The sequence below is a fragment of the Trachemys scripta genome, chromosome 8 (assembly GCF_013100865.1).
Source record: "Trachemys scripta elegans isolate TJP31775 chromosome 8, CAS_Tse_1.0, whole genome shotgun sequence".
Taxonomy (NCBI): Eukaryota; Metazoa; Chordata; order Testudines; family Emydidae; genus Trachemys; species Trachemys scripta.
In genome coordinates this window covers 61,604,720-61,629,082 of record NC_048305.1, presented here as the reverse complement: position 1 = coordinate 61,629,082, position 24,363 = coordinate 61,604,720, and the positions used below count along the sequence as shown (strand labels likewise).

The window sequence follows — 24,363 nt, the reverse complement described above, 5'->3', positions numbered from 1 at the left end:
CTCCCCCAAGCCTTGGCACTGCTTCTGTGGGGTGCGGAAAATACATTTCAGGATGGTAGTTTAAATGAATTATTACTCAAAGTTCTGTATTAATATGCCTAGTAATGACTCTATTTGTCAAAAAACATTTGTTGAATCTTTTTTGTTGTCTGTATTGTTACAGACATACTTGCTGACAGGTTTTTTAAAATAAATTACCACAATAATTGAAACCGTCTTTATTATATTGTATTATTTTGACAAATAAAATACGCAGAATTTTACAGAATTTTAAAATATTGTGTGCAGAAATTTTTTGGCACAGAATTCCCCCAGGAGTATAGTATACATCTTTGGAGCAGGAAACCAACACCAGTTATTCTCAATGTTTTATTCTGTAGCTGTTCTACTTAAAGGTCCAATCTTAAATTATCTTCAACAGAGTATATATATCCAGTCTGGTAAAAAATGTTTTCTAGCTGAAGAACTTACAATGGGAATCCCTTATTAATTTTTTTCCGAAGATTTGTAGCATTAAAAATGTAAATATCACTTTTAGCATATCTGAACCAGTCAATATTTCAGTTCAAATTATTTGAAATTATATAAATATTTGACAAGACAAGTCTAACCCTCTCTCTATAAATAGATTTGTTGTCAAAAAAGTGACTACAATAGCAAGACTTCATGCCACCTAATTTGGTGAATGTCAATGCTTCAGACTCTATTAACTACATGCTTTACAAATCTTTGTAAAGGAAAATGCTATTTACTATCACTGAAGCAGAAGCAAGATCTACGGTAGCAAGACCTATCCAAACTTAAGGGGAAGGTTGATCTACACATCCTTAATCTAATTGGAAATAAACGTACATATTTCACTTCTGTTGAAAACATTTTTAACTACTCTTTCAGTAACACCTAAATTTACTATACCTGAAAAATAAAATAAAATAGTGATTTCCTCTAATACCTCTGTTTACTTTGTGCATTTGACAGTACTTTGCATAGAGTTTCCACTTTGTGTTGGTCTTTCACACAAAGGTGAGAAAAATGCCTTAAAACAGGAAATTGTGGCTGTAAAGAAAAAAAATTCAAACACTTGTAAAGCAACTGAGCCAAGTAACCTTGTCTTTAGTTGATTATTTCTCACACCTGCATAATACACCTTGAGCTACTGATAGAATATGGAAGGCCCAAAACCTGCACTGAGAACTGTGCAAATAGAGTCCTGGAAAAAGATCAGTTTCTTTGCCCTTCCACTTTATGTCACTGCTTCATATACCCCCAAGAAAGGTCCTAAGATTTGATCAGTCTCTATTACTGCCCTCAGGAACCCACTGCTCTCCCCTGGTTCCTATGGGTAGATTGGAAATGAAGAATCTCTATCATCCTCATTTTCTTCTACAGATTGGTTGCAAAGTGGTCCCATAGAGAAGAGCACGCTTAGTGACAACCCATATGCCCCATCCTTGCTCTCTCCCCTACCTTCGTGGCGAGGCGTGTATTAGAATCTGCCAAACTCCACTATTCCCTGACTCCCTCCCACAGCAGAGCTTCTGGAGTGGAACTCCCACCTCTGCCCCTAAACCGACTCCACATGGTTCCTGTCGAAGTCACATGCTAAGGATGGGGATGGCCCCTCTAGATCAGTGCAGGACTCTGGGGAACGGAAAAAGCCACCCACGCTCCTGCAGTTTCTACATGTTTTCTGTAACAACTGCTAAAATCTTGAATATTCAAAATTTAATTTTGGTTAGGAAGAAAGACTGACCCTGGTTGGGGTTAGTAACAAATAGCAGCAGGAACATGATTGGCTCTAAAGTATTCCGTCAGCAAGACAGTGTTTAGGCATGAAAGCCAGAAGTGCAGCTCCATCACCCTTAACAATGACAATATATTGTTGTTTATTCCTCTGAGTTTTCCCCTCCTTGTAAACCCCACCACCTAGGTCCAAAGACTAAAGGATTTTTTCGTATCGTTACTCTCCCAGTCAATTTAAAATCTTTTACCTAACAAGAGGTTCAAACAAGGCAGAAATCTTCTGAGCATGGTAATGAGCAGGACCCTTGCCAATTCCAGGGCTCACACCAGCCTTATTCCATGATGAGTTAAGATGAGGTGAACACAAAGCCCAAACTACTTTGCTTCCCTTTGAACTATTCCAGTTTAGACGCTACTAAAGCCACGTCTACACTACTACTTATTTTGGCAAAATGTATGCCGCTCCGGGGTGTGAAAAAAAACACCTCTGTAACCAACCTAAGTTTTGCTGGCGTAAGTGGTAGTATGCACAGCACTATGTCGACAGGAGAGTGTCTCCTGCCAACACAGCTACCGCCACTCGATGTGATTTTATGATGTCAACAGGAGAGCTCTCTCTGTATCAGTACAGCTGTGCCACTTTAAGCTTGCTAGAGCAGACGTGGCCTAAGTTATCAAGCAAATTACAAGGCCCAGTGTAATGAAGATAAAAATAATCTCTCTCAACTGAGCTTTTTCCAAGTATGCCAGTGGCCGTTCAGCCTACTGTTTTCCCGCCACACCGTGTTTTGTTAGTCTTACTTTTTTTTCTCCAATCAAATCTAGTTCCATTTTGTAGGGAGGAAAAGCCTCTAGGCACTGCCCATGGAGGTTTAGGGCATGAAAGGTTGGGCAAGAGAATAGAAACTGATTTAGCAATGCATTACAGAAACTTCAGATTTTTTTTTTTTTTTTTTTAAATCCTATCTTTAAATCCTACAAGTGACATGACCAAGAAGTCTAGTTATTTAAAAACTGGTAAAAAGATCATCTGGGCAGCAGTAACTTCAGTTACTATTTGTAGCTCTCAAGACTGAAGGGGTGGCAGAGAAAATTACAAAGATGAAAAGAATGAAATGGTTGTTACTTAGGAGTTATATTTGTATTAATTAATACATTTTAATATTCTGTTCAACTTAAAAACAAAACCAAGAAAGGTTTTTTCTTCAACTACTTAACATGGACAATGCATTTAGCTTCTAAATGCTGGTTCAAAAAAAAATTGATAACAAAAAGCATTACCTTGCCTGTGCTTTGTAAAATTGTAGTTCTTGTCCTCCATACTCTCTCCCTGCTGACAATGTCTCTGGTTACATCTACCTCAGCATCAACAAAACTTCTTTGTTTAAGAGCAGTTATGTCATCATCCAGATCTGTCTTGATTGTAGATCTTTTCTTTGCCATGATTTTTGCTTTGATAGCAGCAATTTTTTCCACAGACATGGCTTCAGACAAGGATCTAAACAAGAATATCAGAGGCGGCTGAGTAAAGGCATAAATCAGTTATAAGTTGTGTTCCAAAGTACATATGAACAATCAGCCTTGATTTCCTCCCAAACTACTAGAAGTTTACATCTGTGTCATACATCATAAGGTGGTCTCCAGAGAGACATCAGCACTGCTACTTTGGCCATTAGAGCCATTCCCTGATAGATGACTTCCCAAGTAATTTAAAAATACCACAAGAAAACTAATACAATATACAGAGAGAGAGACCAACCAGTGCTTATAAAATGTACAGCCCTGGGGCTAAAGGCTTCAGGTTACTGTAAGGACAACACTTGTCCCTCTGTCACCTACAAATGAACATAGTTTAAGTTACCTGTCTATTCAATCCTTGGCCACTGCTCGTGTTGGTAAAAAGAGCCTAGTTTAGTACCAGCTATGGTATGCTGACACTTTTCCACTACGAAGCGGACCAACATTATCAATTCATTTCACCCAGACCAAATAGTCAAGATGGCATTAAACTTTGTTGCTATGAACCTATGCTGCATTTCAAAGAGTTCTTCTTGACCCAGTATTTCCCCCTCCTATATTTTTTTAAGTTGCATATGTGTTTATGTTAACACATTTAAACATAAACATTTAATGTGTTATGTGTTTACGTTTAAATGTGAACAAAATGAAACTCAGCTACCTGACAGCCTAACTCCAATTCAGATACTATCATTCTCAAAGTGAACTTCAGAATAAAATGAAAATTGAGTTAGGCAAAGAAGTCTGTGTTTAAGTCAATTTTCATTTTATTTTGAGTTCACACTGAAAAAGGTGTATCTAATGAGCATGTGATTGGAAAGCATTCTATTTATGAAAGTAAGCTACATAGAGAGAGATCTTTTTGTTTGTTTTTTTGTAGTAGCTTAACTAATTTAACAGGTATGCACACACTTTAATACCTTTAAATATTATGTCACTTGCATTTTAAAGAGAGTCTTTTGTACTATTAAAAATATAAAAGACATGATACAAAAAATAATAATGAATACTCCACAATCCTCATTGCAGCATTGCCTGGTACTGCACAGAACACTTAAGGCAGTCTGTGAAGCCAGCCAAACATCAGGAACACCAAGACCCTCAGTGACCTGAATCAGTACAAAGAGTAGGTCACTAAACTTTCTGAAGTTAGCCAGTGATTAAGAATTCTTATTGCAGGTAGCCTTTAATTGCATCTATGCAGGTGGCAGTCTCCTTTATCAACAAAAGGTATGTTTTATCCTGGATTTAGGTGTTATTTGTGGATTCTAGACCATCACTTCACCAGGCTCTGAAAGTTTTCAAAGCTAGTCGATAAGATGAACGTTGGAATATTAACAACTGAGGCCTCCCTATCACACTGTCTGTACAGTCTGAAGAAATTTCACTTGATAGGGAAAAGATATTTGCTGAAGTCTTGTTCATTGTGGCATTCATCACAGTATCTGAGCTCCTCACAAACTAAGTCATCCACCACATCCCCTTCAGATTTGGAAGTGATATCCCCATTTTACAGCTGGGGAACTGAGGCACGGAAGAGATTAACTGACTTGCACAAGGTTACCTAAGAGGTCTGTGGCAGAGATAATTGAATCCAGATCTTCTGAGTCCCAGTGCAGAGCCTTAATAAGACCACTCATCTGTCTATTTGCATGTCTATATAAACTGACATAGAACGTGTTTAGAGAACAACTCTGACATTCTCAATTACTGAATTCTTCAGTTTGATGGGACAGACAGAAATAATATACCTTTTTGCTCCGCTAACTGGGACTGTTCCAATTAGAGCTGTAGGCTTTTTTGAATAGTTGGTTCAAAGTATTTTAAGGGGAAAGGAGTATTTTTGTAACTTTTCAGAATGCTTTTCTTACTAAGAGCTCACCGCTTCTAGAAACATTCTGCCTGGCTCTGAAGTGGACTGTTTGCTCTAGAACTGCTTGGCACCATTTTTATTCTTTCATAGCTGAGAAGTGCTAGAATAAGGAGCCATCCAAATGCTCTGTCTCTTCCCCCAAGTCTCTTGAGTTTTCTTACTCAATTAGCCAATTAGAGTCTGACATATTCCCCAATGTCAAAACCAAGATGTTCGGAAATAAAATACAGTCTTTGCTCCACGCTTTAGCAATCTGCTCTAGGGAGCTAGGACGGATCAAGGACTGAACTTGGAGGGATCCTGGGGTAATAATAAAAGGATAGGTCTAAGCAAGGAGAAAGTGGGTGGAGGGAAATGATGGGCAGTTATGCCCACAAAACCTAAGGCCTTTACATCAGCCAGGCTTTGCCATGGATCCATCAGATTCTCTGCCCAGCTTTGGGGAAATCCAGTTTAAGGCCCTGAAGGATGTTCATCTGTATCCCTGTAGAATTTTGCAGAGGTACAAAGGAAAAGGAAACTGATGAGCTATTTGAATCCTTAAGATGCTGATGATTTCTTGTGGAATGAAAGTCTTCCTTATCTGTATGTTTAGCAGAGCTTCATCTACACATATTATGGAAGATCAATCCAATTTAGAGACCTAATAGGAGACTCATCTGCCCTTCAGCTTGCTTCTTGCAAGGTTTTACTCCTTCTAGAGACAAAGTGGGGACACACATTCCTCAACAACTTTGGGTGTTGTTTTAAATGCAGGAGATAAAGGGTAGCTGCTGTCCTCTATGGTGTTTCCCATTTTATTAGCCTGTCTATATAATACTATGGCAGAAACAAGGAAAAAGGAAAACACTAGTCAGTGACACAAACCAACAGTCTGATCACTTCTGGGTGCTGACTGATCAGTCACTGCTGTGAAGTTACCCCTCCAAAACAGGAGTCTGACCTCCAATCACATGAAGCTCTGCCGCAGTCTGATGGCTGACATTTTTCCAGAGACAGTTTTTCTGCAGAAATCCAGGGAACCCCTCAGTGGGGCTGCTGGACATACACTTGAGAACAGATGAAATAACTGGTCGGCATTACAGTCCTTAAAACTAGCAATTACTACCCCAGGAGTGAAATAAAATTTCTTACCTGATCTGCTCTGTCTGCACAATACCTTCTTTATGCCCCTCCAACCGAGCTGCCAGCCGCTCCTTGTCAAGACGCACACACTCTTCATCCTAGTAGCAATAGCAATGTTTATTTATAAAGCAACTTCAGTACAATCTCTCTGCCCTCTCTGAAAATGAGTAAGATTAAAACTGAAACTTCACAGAAATCAGCATGTTTAACTTTTTGTGACTAAAGAAATTCCTTGCCAATCCGGTGTAGTTTTGTAGCCATGCTGCACGGATGGATTGCTGAGTGGTAGACTACTAAAAACTGATTCTTGAAAGAACAGAAAGAACACTGAGTAGTTAACAGCTAAAGAAAGCTACAAGTCACCTCTTGAAAGTCACAAACAATTTAGAGAATGGCTTTTATGATGGCTGCCAGAGCACATATTTCTTGAAATATGGAATTCTATCACTTCACTTTCCTCCCAAACAAAATTTAAATGGTATTTAAGATTTGCAAGATATTTAAGTGATGTATTAGCACAGAAAGTCAAATTTAGTTTATATCTTGATGTAGATCCTCTTCAAATGGCACTCCCAAAACAAATTAAAGTTATAAAAAAAAGCCAGATTCTCTTGTTGGACTGTGCTTAAGGCAGAAATGAAGTCGGAAGAGGCAGCAAAGGTGGACTTGTGCCATCTTTTTGAACTTAGGGCCAGCCAAAGTCAGTTTGGCACCCAAAAAAACTTAAAGCAGCATCAAGTCTGTTCCAAGTTGCATCCCACTCCCTATAGCTTGAAGGGACCATTGTGACAGTGTACCTAGCCAAACTCCTACATCAGGCAGATATGGAGTCACTACACAGGGAGAATCCCCAGGTAGCTGGTTAAACAGGCTTTATAGACTTTGAGCTGCTAGAACAGCACAGTGTTTTCTTTAACAACTATTTACAAAGAAGTCTGGTTAATTCTGAAGACCATGATAAGAAATCTGCAGTACCACTGACGTGAAGCAGAACTAGAACTTCATCAGATAATGCAATAAAGTTGTAGATCACTGGTACTCCACCCCGCTGCCCCCTAACGTCTTTGCTCCATAGGAGTAGAGTCTTTGCGCACTACTTACAGCTTCTCATGCCACTGCACCCAAGCATAAACCATGCTCCAATAAAATGTCTGTCTATTGAAGAGTTGAAGTGGTTGCAAAGACTAGCTCCTTCTGAGACGCAAATCCAGAGTGACAGCTGTAAACTGATGTGGCAGCTCCCTGTTTATTTTACAAATAATTGCAAGGCATAACTGTTAATTGAAGAAGGGGCTCCCAGACATTAGTGTGAATTAATGAGGTTGTACTGTATGCTGCCTATTAGAAGGTGAAGAACTGAAGTTAAATATCTGTGACAAATGTTAACATACTGATGTGGGCCCCTGAGCTGAAGATGTTTATCCAAGAAAGCAATAATAGAAACACAGTTTATTTAACATTAACTTTAAGAAACAGGTACCTGTCCCCCCCAGTTAATTTAAATGATTTTTCAAAAAGATTATTTGCATCCATCAAGTTGCACCCAACAAATTCTTTGCAGTGACCACTAATCAGCACAGGTTAGCCTTAAATTAATTAGCTTTTAAGTATTTTGTTATTCGAAAGACCAATGGGTTCATCAGCAGGGTCGGTAAACCGAGCAATCACATGAAACAGCTAGGCCACAGGAAAGAATGAGGACAGGATTCATCTATATTGCAAGAACTACATTACAAAGTTGTCTCCTGAACACAGCTGCAAAGATCAAGACTGCAGCATGATTCCAGAATATACTTAAACCAGAGTTTAGTCTACACAAGATGGAACTGTGTCCAGACACAGCTGAGTGCCTATACTGTGCTGCTGAGATCTTGGTCTGTCCAATCTTGTTTTAACTATATCCCAACATGCCTGTGATGTAAACATAAAAAATGGGCAAACTGTGGCATTAGCACAGACAAGCCCTTAAAGTGAAGCTATGTTGTATGCTTTCCAACATACATCTGAAAATGAAGCAAAAATTGGTAGAGTGACTGCTAGTAAGTCATATGCTCAATTATGATATTAGTGCTGCTTGAATCACTCATCTACTAAGCACCAGGCTAGTGAAAGAGTGAAGAGGTGGAATAATTTGCAGTAGCTTCACTAACTGTGAGCACATCTAATCCACTTTATCAGCAATGGCACCACCCCTCCTAAATCTTTTGAGGATGACTGTATTCTAAAACAAGTTACTTTTCCACAGCAAAATGGTAAAAATAAATCATGATTTTAGTTTAAAATAGGACAAGTTACAGGACAATATTTTAATTGTTTGCTATAGAAAATAATAAAAGTTAATTTGTTATAGAATAGTAGGAACATTTAGTAATATTTAACTGGTAGTCTCAGACTACCTAAAAAAAGAAGCCTATAATACACAGGACATATGTACAGCCAATTTCATAGAGGAATCTTAGCAACAAACTGACAAGGATGACACAAAAAGGTAACTGAGAAAAAACATTAAATCAGATTTTGTCACAGAATCATGGTCTTGACTCTAAGTAATGCTAGCTACTTCCTAATTGAATAAATAAATGTAATATATTGCTTTGAAGATGCACTTGTGTAAGTACACCATTAAATGAACTGCCAGGATGTCAGGTCAGACTAATGGTAACAATGGTGGACTGTAGTTTCACATGTTACCAAGAGCACTATAGTATCAGAACAGGTAAACCAAGTAGGATAAGGATCCTTTAACAAACACACCTAGAATAATGATGGGAAGATGTAAATTAAAGGTCAAACGCTTTGGTCTTGAATGGGGAAGTAAGAGTAGCTACATGTTAAGAGGATGAAATGTGCCTAGGTATTTTTTAATGCCAGTAAATAGGATTTAGGTCCCAATCCTTCAGCCCTTATTCAAGCAACTAGGCTAACTTTCAGCCATGTGATAAAAAATATACATCCATGATATATAAAGTTGCAGATTTCCCCTCTTATACTACAGACCACTTACGTGTGTTAGAATTTAAAGCCAGGAAAGTCAAACATCAAAGTTCAAAGGAGAGGCTGAAATTCCTTCTACGTATTGGTGCACAGTCTCCATTTAATTCACATAACTCCCGTTCACATTAATGGGAGAAGTATGTGAACCTACAGGAAAGGAAGTTTATCTAAATTACAATATCACAAAAAAAAAAATCTAGTTAGTCCCAGAAGAAACTCAGATGGATGACATTAGTCATTTGCATTACCTCTATTCTTGGTTTCTTTGCTTCTGCTAATATTTCATCTGCTGCTCTTTTAACTAAAGGGGAAAAAAAGGTAATTAAAAATGCAGAATTGTGGCGGGCTTTCATAAAATTCATACCAACTCTGCTTAGCAGTTAAATCATACCTTGAGTGGATCGCTGAAGACCAATTTCAAGTGGTGCACTTCTGTCTATACTTGATGACGTTGCTAAGATTCAAACAAAATTTTATGTAAGTATTCAAAGATGTGAGCACAGGAAGCAAACAGCACTGCAAAGGTAACAAATATTTTGTAATCTGGAATCAAGTATCTCTGTAAATTCACTTACATTTGTAAGAGGAAATTAAACTAATGGCCCCCATTTGAAATAAAAGCATGCTTATCATACATATCACAAAAAGTGAGTAGCCTCAAATTCCAATTTACTAAAAAATACAGTACTACAAGAAAAACTGCAGAGAAAATATTGAAAACACAACATGCATTAGTATTCATCTACAGACAGGCTAACATCTTCAAGCACCTCTCTTCTCTGACTACTGCTAACCTAGATTTTAATGCTGGAAGACCATACAAATTGCTATGCTGCTAATGAATAAGTGTTAGCATGTAATATATCATTTTAGCAAACTGTAGGACTCATACTCTCAATTCTGGTATAGTACGTGTGGGGTATTACTGAATAGGTCTTTGTCACATTCTAGAAAAAAGTATATGCACATTCCTACCACACAGCAGCATTAACATCTGAAGAAGCTGTTGGCTCAGCTGTCACGGTTTGTTTTATCATATAGCTACTAATGACACATAGAGACAAACAAGTGAAATTTAGAACAAAGAGGTGGCAGAACACCTGTAAGCCCATTTGAACAGGCCTCATATATTCCAACGTATATACAGGTTCATATGTCCACTCTTGTTTAATCTCCCCCTCCCCACTGCAAAAGTGAAGCAATAAAATGCAGTATAGCGGTGCTAAAAAGGAAGAACTTCACTCACATGTTTCCCCATTTAGGTACGCAAGTAGATCTTTTCTGTCAGGTCTTCTTACCACAGGAATGTTTTCAGTCTGAAAAGAATTGAAGATTTTATTTTACATAGACCACATCCAAAAACAGGATGCCTCAGAACAAAACCCAAAATAATATGACATGTATAAAGTTTGTGGGGAAGACATTTCCTTTATTTAGAAGTTGCTGTTCACAGATACACAAATTATATTGTAAATAAATTATAAGATCCGTTAGAAATGGATAGATGGAGAATCCTCATCTACTAGGTTTTCTAACAACTTTACCCACAGTGCTTAGTAACTATACAACCACATGCAAGCTGTTTTTGTGAAAAACTGTTGTTGGCAAAACATAAAAAAGGTTCTGTTTTATCATCTTTCCTTTTAAATTGTTCACAAGAATGATCCAATTTTTCAAAGTTTTCTTTTACAGTAAATCTGTTGAGTATTTGAGTTTAAAATTAAGCATTTGCGCATAAAGCAGTGCTTCATCAGGAAATGAATTATTTCATAAAATGAACCAAGTGAGGAAGGCTTTTCTCTTAGCACTTGCCATGGCTCCTGCATGGTTACACAGTAAACCATAAGCTAAAATAGAAGAAGAGAAACGGCTATTAAGCTTTATCCCCAGCCTACCCAAACACTTTCAACATATTAAAAAAATACAGCTGGCTCCACTTAAATGCATAATGGTACGTGTAACACCAATGTACTGTCCAGGTCAGTAGCCAACAGATTGCGATTACTTTTCAAGCATTCAGGAATGTTCTAGGTACATCACAAAATAAATATTAGGTAGCTGCTCAACATTGGTGGATGCATAATTCATTTAAGCTGCATTCAAAATTCAAGGTGCACATGCTATTCTCAACTTAATTACTTCCAATAAATCAATGGCAACATTGGGCATATTTAACATCTTGGCTCATTTCTGGGATCATCTATGCCACCTTAAGTAAAATTCTGGTAGACAGATTTCATTCTAAATCGGTTAGAATTTCTGACTAACCTATTATTTTAGCCATCTGAGCATTTTGTTCCAATTTACATCACAGTAAATAGCTATTTTTGGATTTGGGTGTAGTCCTTTTGCATGCAGTATGTCGAGGTAGTCTTATGATTATGTACCTAAGCAGAGTGTAGAATTACTAAATTACCTTCAAGTAAAGTCTACTAGATGGAAACACTCTGCAGGTAAGCAACTGTTTAGCCTAAAAATCTTTACAGTATCTCTTTCAGTTTAGTTGGTTTGTCACAAACATAGGCTATCTGAAAAAAAAACATTAAAGTTATAGCCACTTGTCATAAACATACAGATAAGGGTAGCATAAAATCCCTCCTGAGCAGCTGTACTGAATCTTTACCTGTTAAGAAGCTCAAATAACCTGATTGGCACCTGACCAAAAGGACCAATAAGGAAAGAAGATACTTTCAAATCGGGGGTGGGGAGCAGGTTTTGTTTGGGCTCTCTTTGTTTGTTCCCTCTCCCATGAGAGAAGCCAAGCAGAGACAACATCTCCTGAAAATATACCTGGAATAATCTATCTAAGAATTACAGAAATTGTAAGTGAGGTAAGGAATGTGTTAGGTTATCTTTTGTTTTAGCTTGTGAATTTTCCCTATGCTAAGAGGGAGTTTTATTCCTGTTTTGTAACTGTGAAGCAGAGTCCAGAGGGAAGTTCTCTGTGTTTTAAATCTTTTTATTACCCTGTGAAGTTACCTTCCATCCTGATTCTGCAGGTGTGATTCTTTTACTTTTTATCTTTATTATAAAGTTCTTCTTTTAAGATCCTGATTGATTTTAGTGTCCTAAAGATAAAGGGTCTGGTTTGTACTTACATTAAAGGCAATTGGTTGGTATATTATTCTCAAGCCTCCCCAGGAAAGGGGGATAGGGCTCCAAGTGGCCCCTCCCTGATTTTTTGTTTAAATCACTTGGTGGTGGCAGCAGCAATACTGTCCAAGGACAAGAAAAGGAATTTGTGCCTCTGGGAAGTTTTTAACCTAAACTGGTTGAATAAGCTTAGGAGGTCTTTCATGCAGGTCCCCACATCTGTACCCCAGAGTTCAGAGTGGGGAGGGAACCCTGACACCACTCAAGAACACACATCTGATCAAACATTTTTGCAGGGTCAGCCTTTCCCATTTTCATTTCAAGTTAAGAAACAGCATTTATATTTCTCACACTAAACCAACTGCAAGTTACAGTTAAGCTGTTAAAAATGAAACCTTAAAGATGCTCTAAGTAAAAGACTGATCTTCAAAGGAGCAAAAGAAAGAAGATGGCTTTTAACGTACAAACATTAGTGCTAATCTGGTTCTTTAGATGTATTAAATAGAAATTTTCTGAAAAGATAAGACCATATGTAACCAAGAGCCCTTGTTTTGATAGTTTTTAATACCAGGATTTAAACTATCACTAAACACACATAGCAGAGATGCTATGCTTGAACTGAGAGACAGATTAATGAACCAATAAAACACACCTTGTCATGTCTTTCTACTTAGTTTTGCCACTGTTTTAAGAAAAAAAGAATATTTGTTTTTAAAATATGTTCAAATATATCAAATAATTCCTAGCTGCAAGACTAAGAATGGCAAAAAAAAATAACTTCCTGTTTTCAAGCTTACAAATAAGTAGTAATAGATTATTTTACATTTAACTCCCTCTTCCCACTTGAGTTCAGAATAGAAGGATATGTGTGCTCAGTTGCCATATCCAGCACTGCTTCTGATTAACATGCTATCCTTTAGCATTATGCATACTTTTCCACATGATTTTGTAATCTTTTCTCTTAAATTCTTTTATTTAAAACAATGTCAGAGTCCACATTAAGTGCGGTACTCAGTGTGTCAAGTATTACAATTACTGTGAACAGTGAATCAATTTCATTCTACTCATTCAATAAGAAAATTAAGAGCAGGTGTCAACGATTTTAGACACACAAGGTGGGTGAGGTGTTGGTGAAAGACAAGCTTTTGAGCTTCACAGAGATTCTTCAGGTCAAAGATTTTAGTCAGTTTCAGTATTTCAGATTAACAGATGCTAACAGAATACAAAATATTGTACTAACTTGGATCTTAATGCTTATGAAGTATTCAAGAAAGAAGGTACAGGCTACAAAGTGATTTACTTGTACTGTCAATATTGAAGTATTAAAATATGACAGCCTTTTTCAGCAATACAGTGATTATGCTGAAACATATTCTATGCTCTCTTTACTAGTCCTGTATTGTTTTCCCTCATGTTACCCCAACCTCAGTCAGCAAGTGCTTTTTATGATAAATAAATAAATAGAAAACTTCTTCAGAGAGCATGTGTGAACAGGCTGTAAACAATTTACTCACCACTGTTGAAAAAGTATACAGAGCATCAAGGGAAGAACTAAGAGGAGTGAAACTGTTCTGCACAAGACTGGAGTGGACATTTTGTCAGAAAATGGTGGAGATGTTTCAATATAAAAATGCATACGGTTTTGAATTTTCAGAAGAGGAGATTACTACTATTATTATTTTACAGCTCGGCTGTACCAATCAAATAACAATTCCAGTTAGGTGAGGAGCGAAAACAATAATGCCAGTCACTGAAAGCTGCGCTTATTAAAGTTATGTTTTTTCTGTTGTTCATGATTATTACTATGCCATACCATGTTGTTAGCCAAGTAACTATCAAGAAACAGCTCAGTATTTGTAAGTATGTTAGTTAATGTCACAGTAACTGTTCTCCTAATTTCCTGAAAATACTAACAATATCACAAAAATTATTAGCTGTCAAGCATGCACCCTCCAACATTATTAAGGAACAAAGTTCCATGTGCTCTACTTACTGCAGCACGCCGGACGTAAACAGGATGTGAAAGGTGCACATTATTCAGCAGGAACAAGATAGAGTCCAAAGTGTAGTATTCCCTGGGCTGGCCTTCTTTCCCTGTCCTGTAACATCAAGAAACAGATTTTATTTACAACCGTATTTCCTCACACATATACTCATTAATCTTGTTTGGTATATCAAGCTATTTAAAAAAAAAATTGAAAAGCCACTGACCAAATTTGTCAGCATGAGTACAACAGATATTTTATCAGTCATTACCCACATACTTACAGCCTCTACATGGAATGGATTCAAAACTCCAGAAGTGGCTGGAGTAATTAGGTGTAAGAAAAGAGGCCAACTAAGTATATAGTTGTCAAGAATTGTAACTATAAGATTAACATTTGTTTTTCTTTTAAAAAGTTTTGGAAGACAAACCACTACTTCATGTTTATTTCCCTAATTTTCAAAAGAGCTGCAATAATTTACTCAGACCCTTTGGGATTGGGGAGAGGGGCTGAGGAGATTTTCAACATCTATTGGGAAATAATTCAAAGTGTTCTCCAGATGACTTGCTCTGGAGATAGATATGTAAAATCTTCACTGTAAAATCTATGCTAGTGAAGAGCTCAGAGACTTCACAAACCAAGTGTATCCTAAATATTTGAGGCACAAGAGAGTCTGGATACAAGCAAAATGTATGGGATCCTCATCATCATGTTCCTTATAAGCTATTCAGAAGATAAACCAGTCAGATGGAAATAGATTTACAAATTTATACTCAACTCCCAGATTGCTGGCGTCAGACAGTGTTATTTTTCAGCAACACGGCTGCTAAAAGCACATTAGGAGTTCAGCCTGATCTTCAAAGTAGCATCTCTTTGCACAAGCAAATGACTTTTCCAGCATACCCTAAATAGCTTTTTCTGTGCCTTGTGATCAACTATCAACCATTAAGGTAGCACCTAGGGCTTGAAAACTCCACCCCAGAAGCAGCAAGCTTACCAAGAGAAGATGGGGGCATAAGACATCACCTGCAGAATTTTAGCTTATTGAGCTTTTATGCTTTAAAGAGCACCTACCAAATATGAACCAAGTATAAATCAATGTAGTAATGTGGTCCCCCACGTTCCAGACACTTGTGCCTCTACAGGTGCTATGACTGTTGCTTTGCTAACCAACAGTAGATTGAAACTGACTAGACTGGTCAGTTTCAATGATCCTATCAGGAACCACAGATCAGCAGCCAAGCTATCAAGAATCATATTGGTGGGGGAAGAGAAGGAGAGAGAGGTGTACAGCTTCAAATCGATTAGACACATACTAGCCAAGAGCTGGTTTTAAAGCTAGTGCCCACAAAGCCAGGTTTTAGGATCAGCACCCTGGTAAAAATCCTAGCAATTTGCCATTCCCAGAAGCTGATGGCAGTGAGAGGGAGGGGGCGGGCCCAAGTCACTGCCCCAGCAACTTACTGATGTGGCCCCACCCACTTATTTTCATCTTTTTTTACCATTGGCTAGTAGATGTCTAGAAAATTTCTTGAGCCCTGGTAGTAATGAAAGCTCTTCCTCCATTCAACATCCCCCAGAAGTGATGTCATCCACAACAAATACCTGGTTTGTGCAGTAGTACTAGCACTTTAAAAAAAAAAATCATTTTAGATTGTCTCATTTCTTTGAACTACTGCTTATCTCTATGTGATCAGGCATAATAGGCATTTTAGTCTGAGTTTGTAACTGATCAATAAAAAGGTAGAAAAAACTGCTAGATCTCTATTACTACACAGGCTGAGGATATGGTGTTACAAGATCACATTCTGATTTGCTGATTAGGCTATTTCGATGATCTAATAGCCATCACCAACTCCAACAGTGCACTACTGGTATTTCATTGGTTAACGCCCCATGAAAAAATTCCTACTCCCATTATGGGTGATGGGAAAGTTAATACAGAGCAAGGACACCAAGATAAGTCACACTAGCAGGAGGTGGGAGAAAGAGATAGGTAGGAGAGTGAGAGGCTAAAGAAGGAAAACCAGTCTGAACAGCACTTAGTGGGAAGGGCAAAACTGCCATTCAAGCAGGAGTTTAGTCCTTTTAGCCACTTCAGACTTACTTTGTAGCCCAATGGCAGCTCGGTCAATAAGCAAAATATATAAATTAAAAATGAGTTGAAAGTGGCTGTTGGGTCATAAGCTACTGCTGAAAGGGCAAGTCAAAACAACACCGGAACCTTGAGAGAAAAAAAAAAGGTTAGAAATGTATAATTTTCCATACTGTTATCACTTATCCTTTTTATAGGCACAACTTCTCATAGTAAAATGATGTTATATAAACCCACAATGTTTTTTTTCCAAAACATTTTCTTAAATGAACCAAAATTAGCCACCCTAGGGTATGCATTAGTAGATTAACAGTGCACTTCTTGGGCAGTTGAAGGCATTTTGCCCCAGGTCTTACAATGTATCTAGGTGGTTTAAACAGTCTACCACCACCTCAATAAACCATGCCAGGGTATGCAACTGAATACATGCCAAGACTTTGCCTAAAAAAGATATTTAAATTTTTATTCCTTTGAAAGTCAGTTCCTCTCCTTGCTTACATGTCAAGACCTAAACTGAGGGTAGCTTGCTGCAGTTGATATCACAAACACCCAAAGCAGCACAAGGACTAATCCAACTTCTACTTTTGGTGTTAGTAATGCCATCAAGTGTTTCAAAAGAAACAAAAAGTCCTGAATTTAGGCCTGCACAAAATACAGTATTTTTCATTCACCTTGTGCATTTCTCCACTTACATGTAATTCCAGATTAACAATTTCATGCCATATTAGTAAAAGAAAGCATTTGCATTAAGCAAGAGCAAAAGTTTTGTTTTTTAAACCAGACACTTGTATTTCCAGTTCATTCATTTACCCTCAATCTGTAGATGCTAAGAGTTCATTAATCCATCAGACTACTTTCTAATCTCTTTAACACTGGAAGATGTGAAAGATACTGATTTTTACTGGCGTGCTTAGCGTAAAATGTATCCCTCATGCACAAAAGAAAGCAGTAATACGGACAGCCCATTACTTGAAGAGAAGGATCTATCTTCAGAAACACGCACGTGCAAAAGCATCATGTGCACTGTTTATTACACAAATTACAGCAACAGTGAACTAGCTCAACTCTAGAGATCACCCCATCTGCTGGCTAGGTAGACTGCATAAAAGTCTCTCTGGATCACTTGTCTGCCTTGGCTCAGCCTTGGCTCTGTAGTTGCCTTTCAGGAGTAACAAATAGCAACTAGCAGATCAGAGGCCAAGAAACAACTTTACACACACACACACACACACACACACACACACACACCCACCCCTAACCATATGAGTGTAATCTACTTAGCAGTGAAAGAATGGTAAAGGCAATTTTAAAAGTGTCCTGTTTCCATTGGGGGGGGGGGAAATCACAATTGGCTTTAGAAGATAGCTAGAGAAAGGATTTTAGAGCAAATGTAATCCTTTGGAAAAGTGCTGAATTACTGGAAGTGAAAACTCCATTTATCCACAAAAAATATACAGTAGAAATGGAAGCTTCCCCATATTATCTTGATAATGTACTTAAACTTAATTCCAGGGGGACTAATTTTAAGGCTCACAGAATAGTTTTGTCTCCATGACTATGCAGTTTTTGACCCCTCTGTCCAGAGTGCAAAGAGGGTTGTCAGTTACAATTAAGTGAGGACAAACACCTACTACATATTGGACCGAAACCACACACTCTCTGCACGGTCAGGCATTAAGAACTATGAACAGGGGACTGGATTCTCTCCAGTGACCTAGATGTAAAAAGGTCTGAATCCTATTACTAATGTTCTAAGCCAAGTGGATCTCGCTCACCTACAAGAATTGGACAGCTATATCAATAATTTAGTCTAAACGAAGATTTGAAAATTTTACTGGACTCCTTCCACTAAGGCTGATGATATAAAAAATAGGGAAAGGACACCCACCAAGGAGGTTCAGAATCCTCACAGCCAATCCACACACTGCTAAGAAAAAGACAAAACTGAGATTCTCCTCATGGGGCTATCCATGGACTCTGCTCAAAGCTCCTTCTTTTGGATCAGCCTCCCCTCCTATTCCTTCTGGTTCCCAAAAGACATTCTTTCTGACAACCAAAGACTCTTGGTTCTCCCTTCCACACACCCAGAGCATCTCGTCCACAACTCTTCTTCCCTCAGCCCCACAACTACAGTGAGGAATAGAACTTTACTATTTATTTGCTTCAATCTGTTTTGGATCCTCTTCCCCTGTGAACAGCTCGTGCCTGCCTTAGACACTGCTTGAAGCCTTCCTAAGCAGCAGCACTGACAATGTAGCTTACTGGCATAGTGGGGGACTGTAGATGTGATGTATCTTGATTTTAATAAGTCTTTTGACAGTCCCACATACCCATAAGCCAACTATGGAAATGTATTACATTTGAAATTACTATAAGGTGGGTGTGAAATTGATTGACTGATCGTACTCAACGAGTAATTATCAAGAGGTTGGTGTGAAACTAGACAGGCTGTATGTAGTGGGGTTCAGCAAACATCAGTCCTGGGTCTGATGCTATTCAATAATTTAATAAATGACTTGGATAATGGGGGGGAGAGTATGCTAATAAAATCTGCGGATTACACCAGCCTGAGAGGGTTGCAAGCACTTTGGAGGACAGGATTAGAATTCAAAACTACCTTGAGAAATTGGAGAATTGGTCTGAATTCAACAAGATGAAATTCAATAAAGACAAGTGCAATGTACTACATTTAGGAGGGGGGAAAATGTACAATTATAAAATGGGGTTAGGCAGTTGTACTTCTGAAAACGGTTCAAGTGAATCACAAATTGAACATGAGTCAAAAATGTGATGCTGTTGTGAAAAAGGCTAATATCACTATGGGGTATATTAACATTAGTATTGTATGTAAAAAAAGGGAGGTAATTGTCCTGCTCTGCTCAGCGCTGGTGAGGCCTCAGCCAGAATACTTTGTCCAGTTTTGGGTGCCACACTTTAAGATGTGGACAAACTGGAGAGAGTCTAGAGAAGAGCTACAAAAATGATACAAGATTTAGAAAACCTGACCGTGAGGAAAGGTTAAAAAAACTGAATATGTTTAATCTAGAGAAAAAAAGACTGAGGGGGGACGTGATAAGTCTTCAAATATGTTAAGGTCTGTTACAAAGATGGTGGTGATCAATTGTTCTCCATGTCCACTGAAGGTAGGACAAGAAGTATAGCAAAGGAAATTTAGGTTAGATATTAGGATAAACCTTGTAACTATTAAGGATAGTTAAAAACTGGGTGAGGCTTCTAAGGGAGGTTGAGGAATCCCCATCACTGAAGGCTTCTACAAACAGATTGGACAAACATCTGTCAGGGATGGTCTAGGTTTACTTGGCCCTGCCTTAGAGCACTTTAGAGCAGGGAACAGGACAAGATGACCTCTCAGGGTCCCTTCCAGCCCTACATTTCTATGATGTTAGTTTCTCTGCTCCCTCCATAGTTCTGAATAACAGTAATGAAACTGACCAGAGTCTTGTTAAATTTTACTGGTTGCTATCCCAGAAAACTTTGAGTAGGAGACACCCCAAAGTTGCCTCCCTGCTTGCTCAAGAAAACAGCACTAAAAACAGTTAATATTTGGAAAGATATCTAAAGCAATTACTCCCCTCCCCTCAACTAGGAATTATCCATTTTGGCAGAATTTATGTGAGGTGAGAAGGGGAGAAAAGCGCATGTACAACTCAAGCAGATTTTTGAACACCCTGAAAGAAGGGTAATAAAGTCACATACTTCAGATTATAAACTGACTAGTTGAAAGAGTCAGAAACAAATCCCTAACTCTCAGAACAACTGGCTAGCTGCATTGTGCTTTGGAGGCTAAGATTAAAATTCAAAATGATCTGGACAAACTGGAGAAATGGTCTGATTGAATTTCATCCTATTTACTTAAGGACAAATGCCAAGTACTTCACTTAGGAAGGAACAATCAGTTGCACTCACACAAAATGGGAAATGACTGCCTAGGAAGGAGTACTGCGGAAAGGGATCTGGGGGTCATTGTGGACCATAAGCTCAAATATGAGTCAACAGTGTAATGTTGTGGCAAAAAAAAAGCAAGCATCATTCTGGGATGTATTAGCAGGAGTGTTGTAAGCAAGACATGAGAAGTAATTCTTCCGCTCTACTCCGTGCTGATTAGGCCTCAACTGGAGTATTGTGTCCAGTTCTGGATGCCACATTTCAGGAAGGATGTGGACAAATTAGAAAGAGTCCAGAGAAGAGCAACAAAAAATGATTAAAGGTCTAGAAAACATGACCTATGAGGGAAGATTAAAAAAAACTGGGTTTGTTTAGTCTGGAAAAGAGAAGACTGAGAAGGGGACGTGATAACAGTTTTCAAGTCCGTAAAAGGTTGTTACAAGGAGGAGGAAAAAAATCTTAATCTCTGAGGATAGGACAAGAAGCAATGGGCTTAAATTGCAGCAAGGGAGGTTTAGGTTGGACATTAGCAAAAACTTCCTGTCAGGGTGGTTAAGCACTAGAATAAATTGCCTAGGAGGGTTGTGGAATCTCCATCACTGGAGAGGAATGGTCTACTCTAGAGTCTAGATAATTAGTCTTGCCATGAGTGCAGGGGACTAGACTAGATGACCTCTCAAGGTCCCAACCAGTTCTATGATTGTGGTGGTTATTTTTGACTTCTTCTGAAAGTTAGGGCCACCACTATAAATAGAATACTGGACTACGGGTCTGATCCAGTTAACAAATCTAATGTTCTTACCCTAATTCAGAAGTTCTTTAATAATGCCCCAGACTTCAGATGACCAGCTGAAAGATCCTTGAGTGTGTTATTGCCTCCCCTTTCCCTGCCTATGGAGCTTCTTTGGGGAAATTATTTTTTTCTTTGATCTCCAGCTTTCTCTGCAGCATTATTTTTGGGAGAAACTGAATGCCTTATTACAATGTAATGACACTTAATAAAGTCTAACTAAAAACCAGGCACTCATTTTCAAGGAGTATAGAAAATGACAGGAAAAAGCAACACATTGGCTTTTAGACAATACAATTGTTGGGCTACAAAATGTATACCGTATAAAGAATAACATTTTGAAAGTTCACTTTAAAAAATAAACACACCCTCTTTCTATCTGGGGAGGTATTTGCATTGTGAATGTACTTGTTTACAATGTGTTGTCTCTCAGAAAAGTTGGGAGACAAACTATATTAGTATTACAGCAAAGGAGGGGGGTCCATTAAGGATAGGCCTGTATGGCCCCATAGAAGCTTCTGCAGAGTTCACAGGGGGTCAGATCAAGAGTTTCTATTTGGACCCAACTATACTCCCTACACAAGGAGAAAAGGAGAGTTGAAACACAGCCTCATGAAAGGCCAAGTAACAAAGTGAGCAAACAATACGGAAAACTTAGCTAGAAGATTAGTAGTAAAACAACTTCTAGGATACTTGTTAGTACCTCATACTGAAAGGAAGTAAGTCAGAAAAAAAACAACTCTCAGGCCAGCCACCAATCCTATCTATTTGCCCTCTTTAGAGCAGAAATCTAAAACCCCAACACCTGAAATGGACATAACCCTCTTGCCAGCTCGCGCGGCAGGAAAGAAATCACCGTTTTTCCTTTGAGGTGCTGGATCTGCTCTCTCCAACTGGCTGAATCTCAGAGCTGGGGGAAACCAGGCTCCTCCCAAAAGGAAGAAAAGAGACTTCGTTGTTTGACTTGAGATCAAGGCTACCAGGGTGACAGAGGAGCGACACCCCCCGGGGCACAGAGACACACACCGCGTACAGCCCACCCCCACCGACTCGGTTCCCGCTGGCCCCCCACCCGCGCTCTGCCAACCGGGACTCGCTCCTCCCTGGACGCTGCACCAGGAAACAAGGGGCCACGACCAGCCACGGCCACCCGGGAGCCTCCCGAGGAGTAACAAACAAACAAACAAGTAAGCAAACAACGGCCGGTCCCGGGGAGGGGAACCGGGCTCCCAGCACATGGCAGAGCACGCAGTGGAGACAGGACCCCCGAGGAGCCGGGGGAGAGGGGCCGGGCTCGCGGGCTCCCCCCAGCACGCACCAGCTCCCCCGCCCCGCTCAGCGGTACCAACTTCGGGGCAGCTTCCACCCCTGCCCGCATGCGGGGGGCGGCGGGGACCTGCAGCGGCCGCGCGACTCACCCCCAGATAACATAGTTGGTCTTGACGTTCTTGGGCCAGGAGAACTCGCCGAAGATCACCTCGTCCCCCTTCACCACGATCTCCTTCTTCTGTGTGTTGTACTGCCGCAGCACGCTCAGCACGTCCGCCATCTTCGCGCCGGGCCGCCGCCGCCGCCGCCGCTCCGCCCGGCGCGCTCGGCCCCCACCGCCAGCCGCGCGAGGACCCCGCCGCCAGCCGCTAGGGCCCCGCCGGGCTGCCCTTGCCGAACGCCTGAGCGCTTCCGCCTGGGGGAGCCGCCCACGCCGCCTGCCTCACTTATGTGCCCCTCGCCGCCTCGGCCTCATTTCCGTGCTTCTGCCCCCCTCACCCCAGTTCTCCTGGCTAGGGCGGCTGTATATGTCCGGTTTTGGCCAGGACAGTCCCCTTTTTTAAGCCCTGTCCCGGATGTCCTGACTTTTTTGGCCAAACTGGGCCCTTGTCCCGTCTCCTCTTGCCAGTTGCAAGTTGCTCTGACCAGTGAAGAGCAAATGGCACGTCCAGTTTTGCCAGACTAATGGGTTGCGCCCCCCGGAGGGGGGGGGGACGGAGGGGTGTGTGGGGCGGCGGCGGGGCTCGGGCAGTCGGTCAGTCCCATCCACAGTCCTGGGCAGCGCAAGGCTTGGGCAGTCAGCCCGGAGTGGCGTGGGGCTCGTGTGAACAGTTTAGGGTGACCAGACAGCAAGTGTGAAAAATCGGGATGAGGGTGGGGGGTAATAGGAGCCTATATAAGAAAAAGCCCCAAATATTGAGACTGTCCCTATAAAATCGGAACATCTGGTCACCCTAGAACAGTTCCAGGTGGCGTGGGGCTCGGGCAGTCAGCCCAGAGAAAGGTGGGGTTTGGGTAGTCAACCCCAGTCTTGGGTAGTGCAGGGTTCAGGTGAGTAGCAACACCAGGTATCTTGGGACAGCCCTGGGTCGGGGGCTCAGGCAAGCAGTGATGGCAGGCAGCTCAGGCCAGCCCCACAGAATCATAGAATCATAGAATCATAGAATATCAGAGTTGGAAGGGACCTCAAGAGGTCATCTAGTCCAACCCCCTGCTCAAAGCAGGACCAATTCCCAGCTAAATCATCCCAGCCAGGGCTTTGTCAAGCCGGGCCTTAAAAACCTCCAAGGAAGGAGACTCCACCACCTCCCTAGGTAACGCATTCCAGTGTTTCACCACCCTCCTAGTGAAATAGTTTTTCCTGATATCCAACCTGGACCTCCCCCACTGCAACTTGAGACCATTGCTCCTTGTTCTGTCATCTGCCACCACTGAGAACAGCCGAGCTCCATCCTCTTTGGAACCCCCCTTCAGGTAGTTGAAGGCTGCTATCAAATCCCCCCTCATTCTTCTCTTCTGGAGACTAAACAATCCCAGTTCCCTCAGCCTCTCCTCATAAGTCATGTGCTCCAGACCCCTAATCATTTTTGTTGCCCTCCGCTGGACTCTTTCCAATTTTTCCACATCCTTCTTGTAGTGTGGGGCCCAAAACTGGACACAGTATTCCAGATGAGGCCTCACCAATGTCGAATAAAGGGGAACGATCACGTTCCTCGATCTGCTGGCAATGCCCCTACTTATACAGCCCAAAATGCCGTTAGCCTTCTTGGCAACAAGAGCACACTGTTGACTCATATCCAGCTTCTCGTCCACTGTGACCCCTAGGTCCTTTTCAGCAGAACTGCTACCTAGCCATTCGGTCCCTAGTCTGTAGCAGTGCATGGGATTCTTCCGTCCTAAGTGCAGGACTCTGCACTTGTCCTTGTTGAACCTCATCAGGTTTTTTTCTGCCCAATCCTCTAATTTGTCTAGG

The 24,363-nt window shown here is 40.3% G+C and overlaps 1 protein-coding gene across 1 annotated transcript in view; it reads right to left on the bottom strand.

Annotated features, from left to right (window-relative positions):
- Positions 1 to 22,736, bottom strand: part of CDC73 (cell division cycle 73) — a 176,010-nt gene extending 153,274 nt beyond the window's left edge. Inside the window, exons 1-7 of the mRNA XM_034779402.1 lie at positions 22,541 to 22,736; positions 14,340 to 14,445; positions 10,500 to 10,569; positions 9,645 to 9,707; positions 9,502 to 9,554; positions 6,269 to 6,357; positions 3,025 to 3,241 (exon numbers count right to left, since the gene is read on the bottom strand). Coding sequence (XP_034635293.1) covers positions 3,025 to 3,241; positions 6,269 to 6,357; positions 9,502 to 9,554; positions 9,645 to 9,707; positions 10,500 to 10,569; positions 14,340 to 14,445; positions 22,541 to 22,671 — 729 coding nt within the window. The 5' untranslated portion in view covers positions 22,672 to 22,736. The remainder of the gene's footprint in view (positions 1 to 3,024; positions 3,242 to 6,268; positions 6,358 to 9,501; positions 9,555 to 9,644; positions 9,708 to 10,499; positions 10,570 to 14,339; positions 14,446 to 22,540) is intronic.
- Positions 22,737 to 24,363: the final 1,627 nt, after the last annotated feature.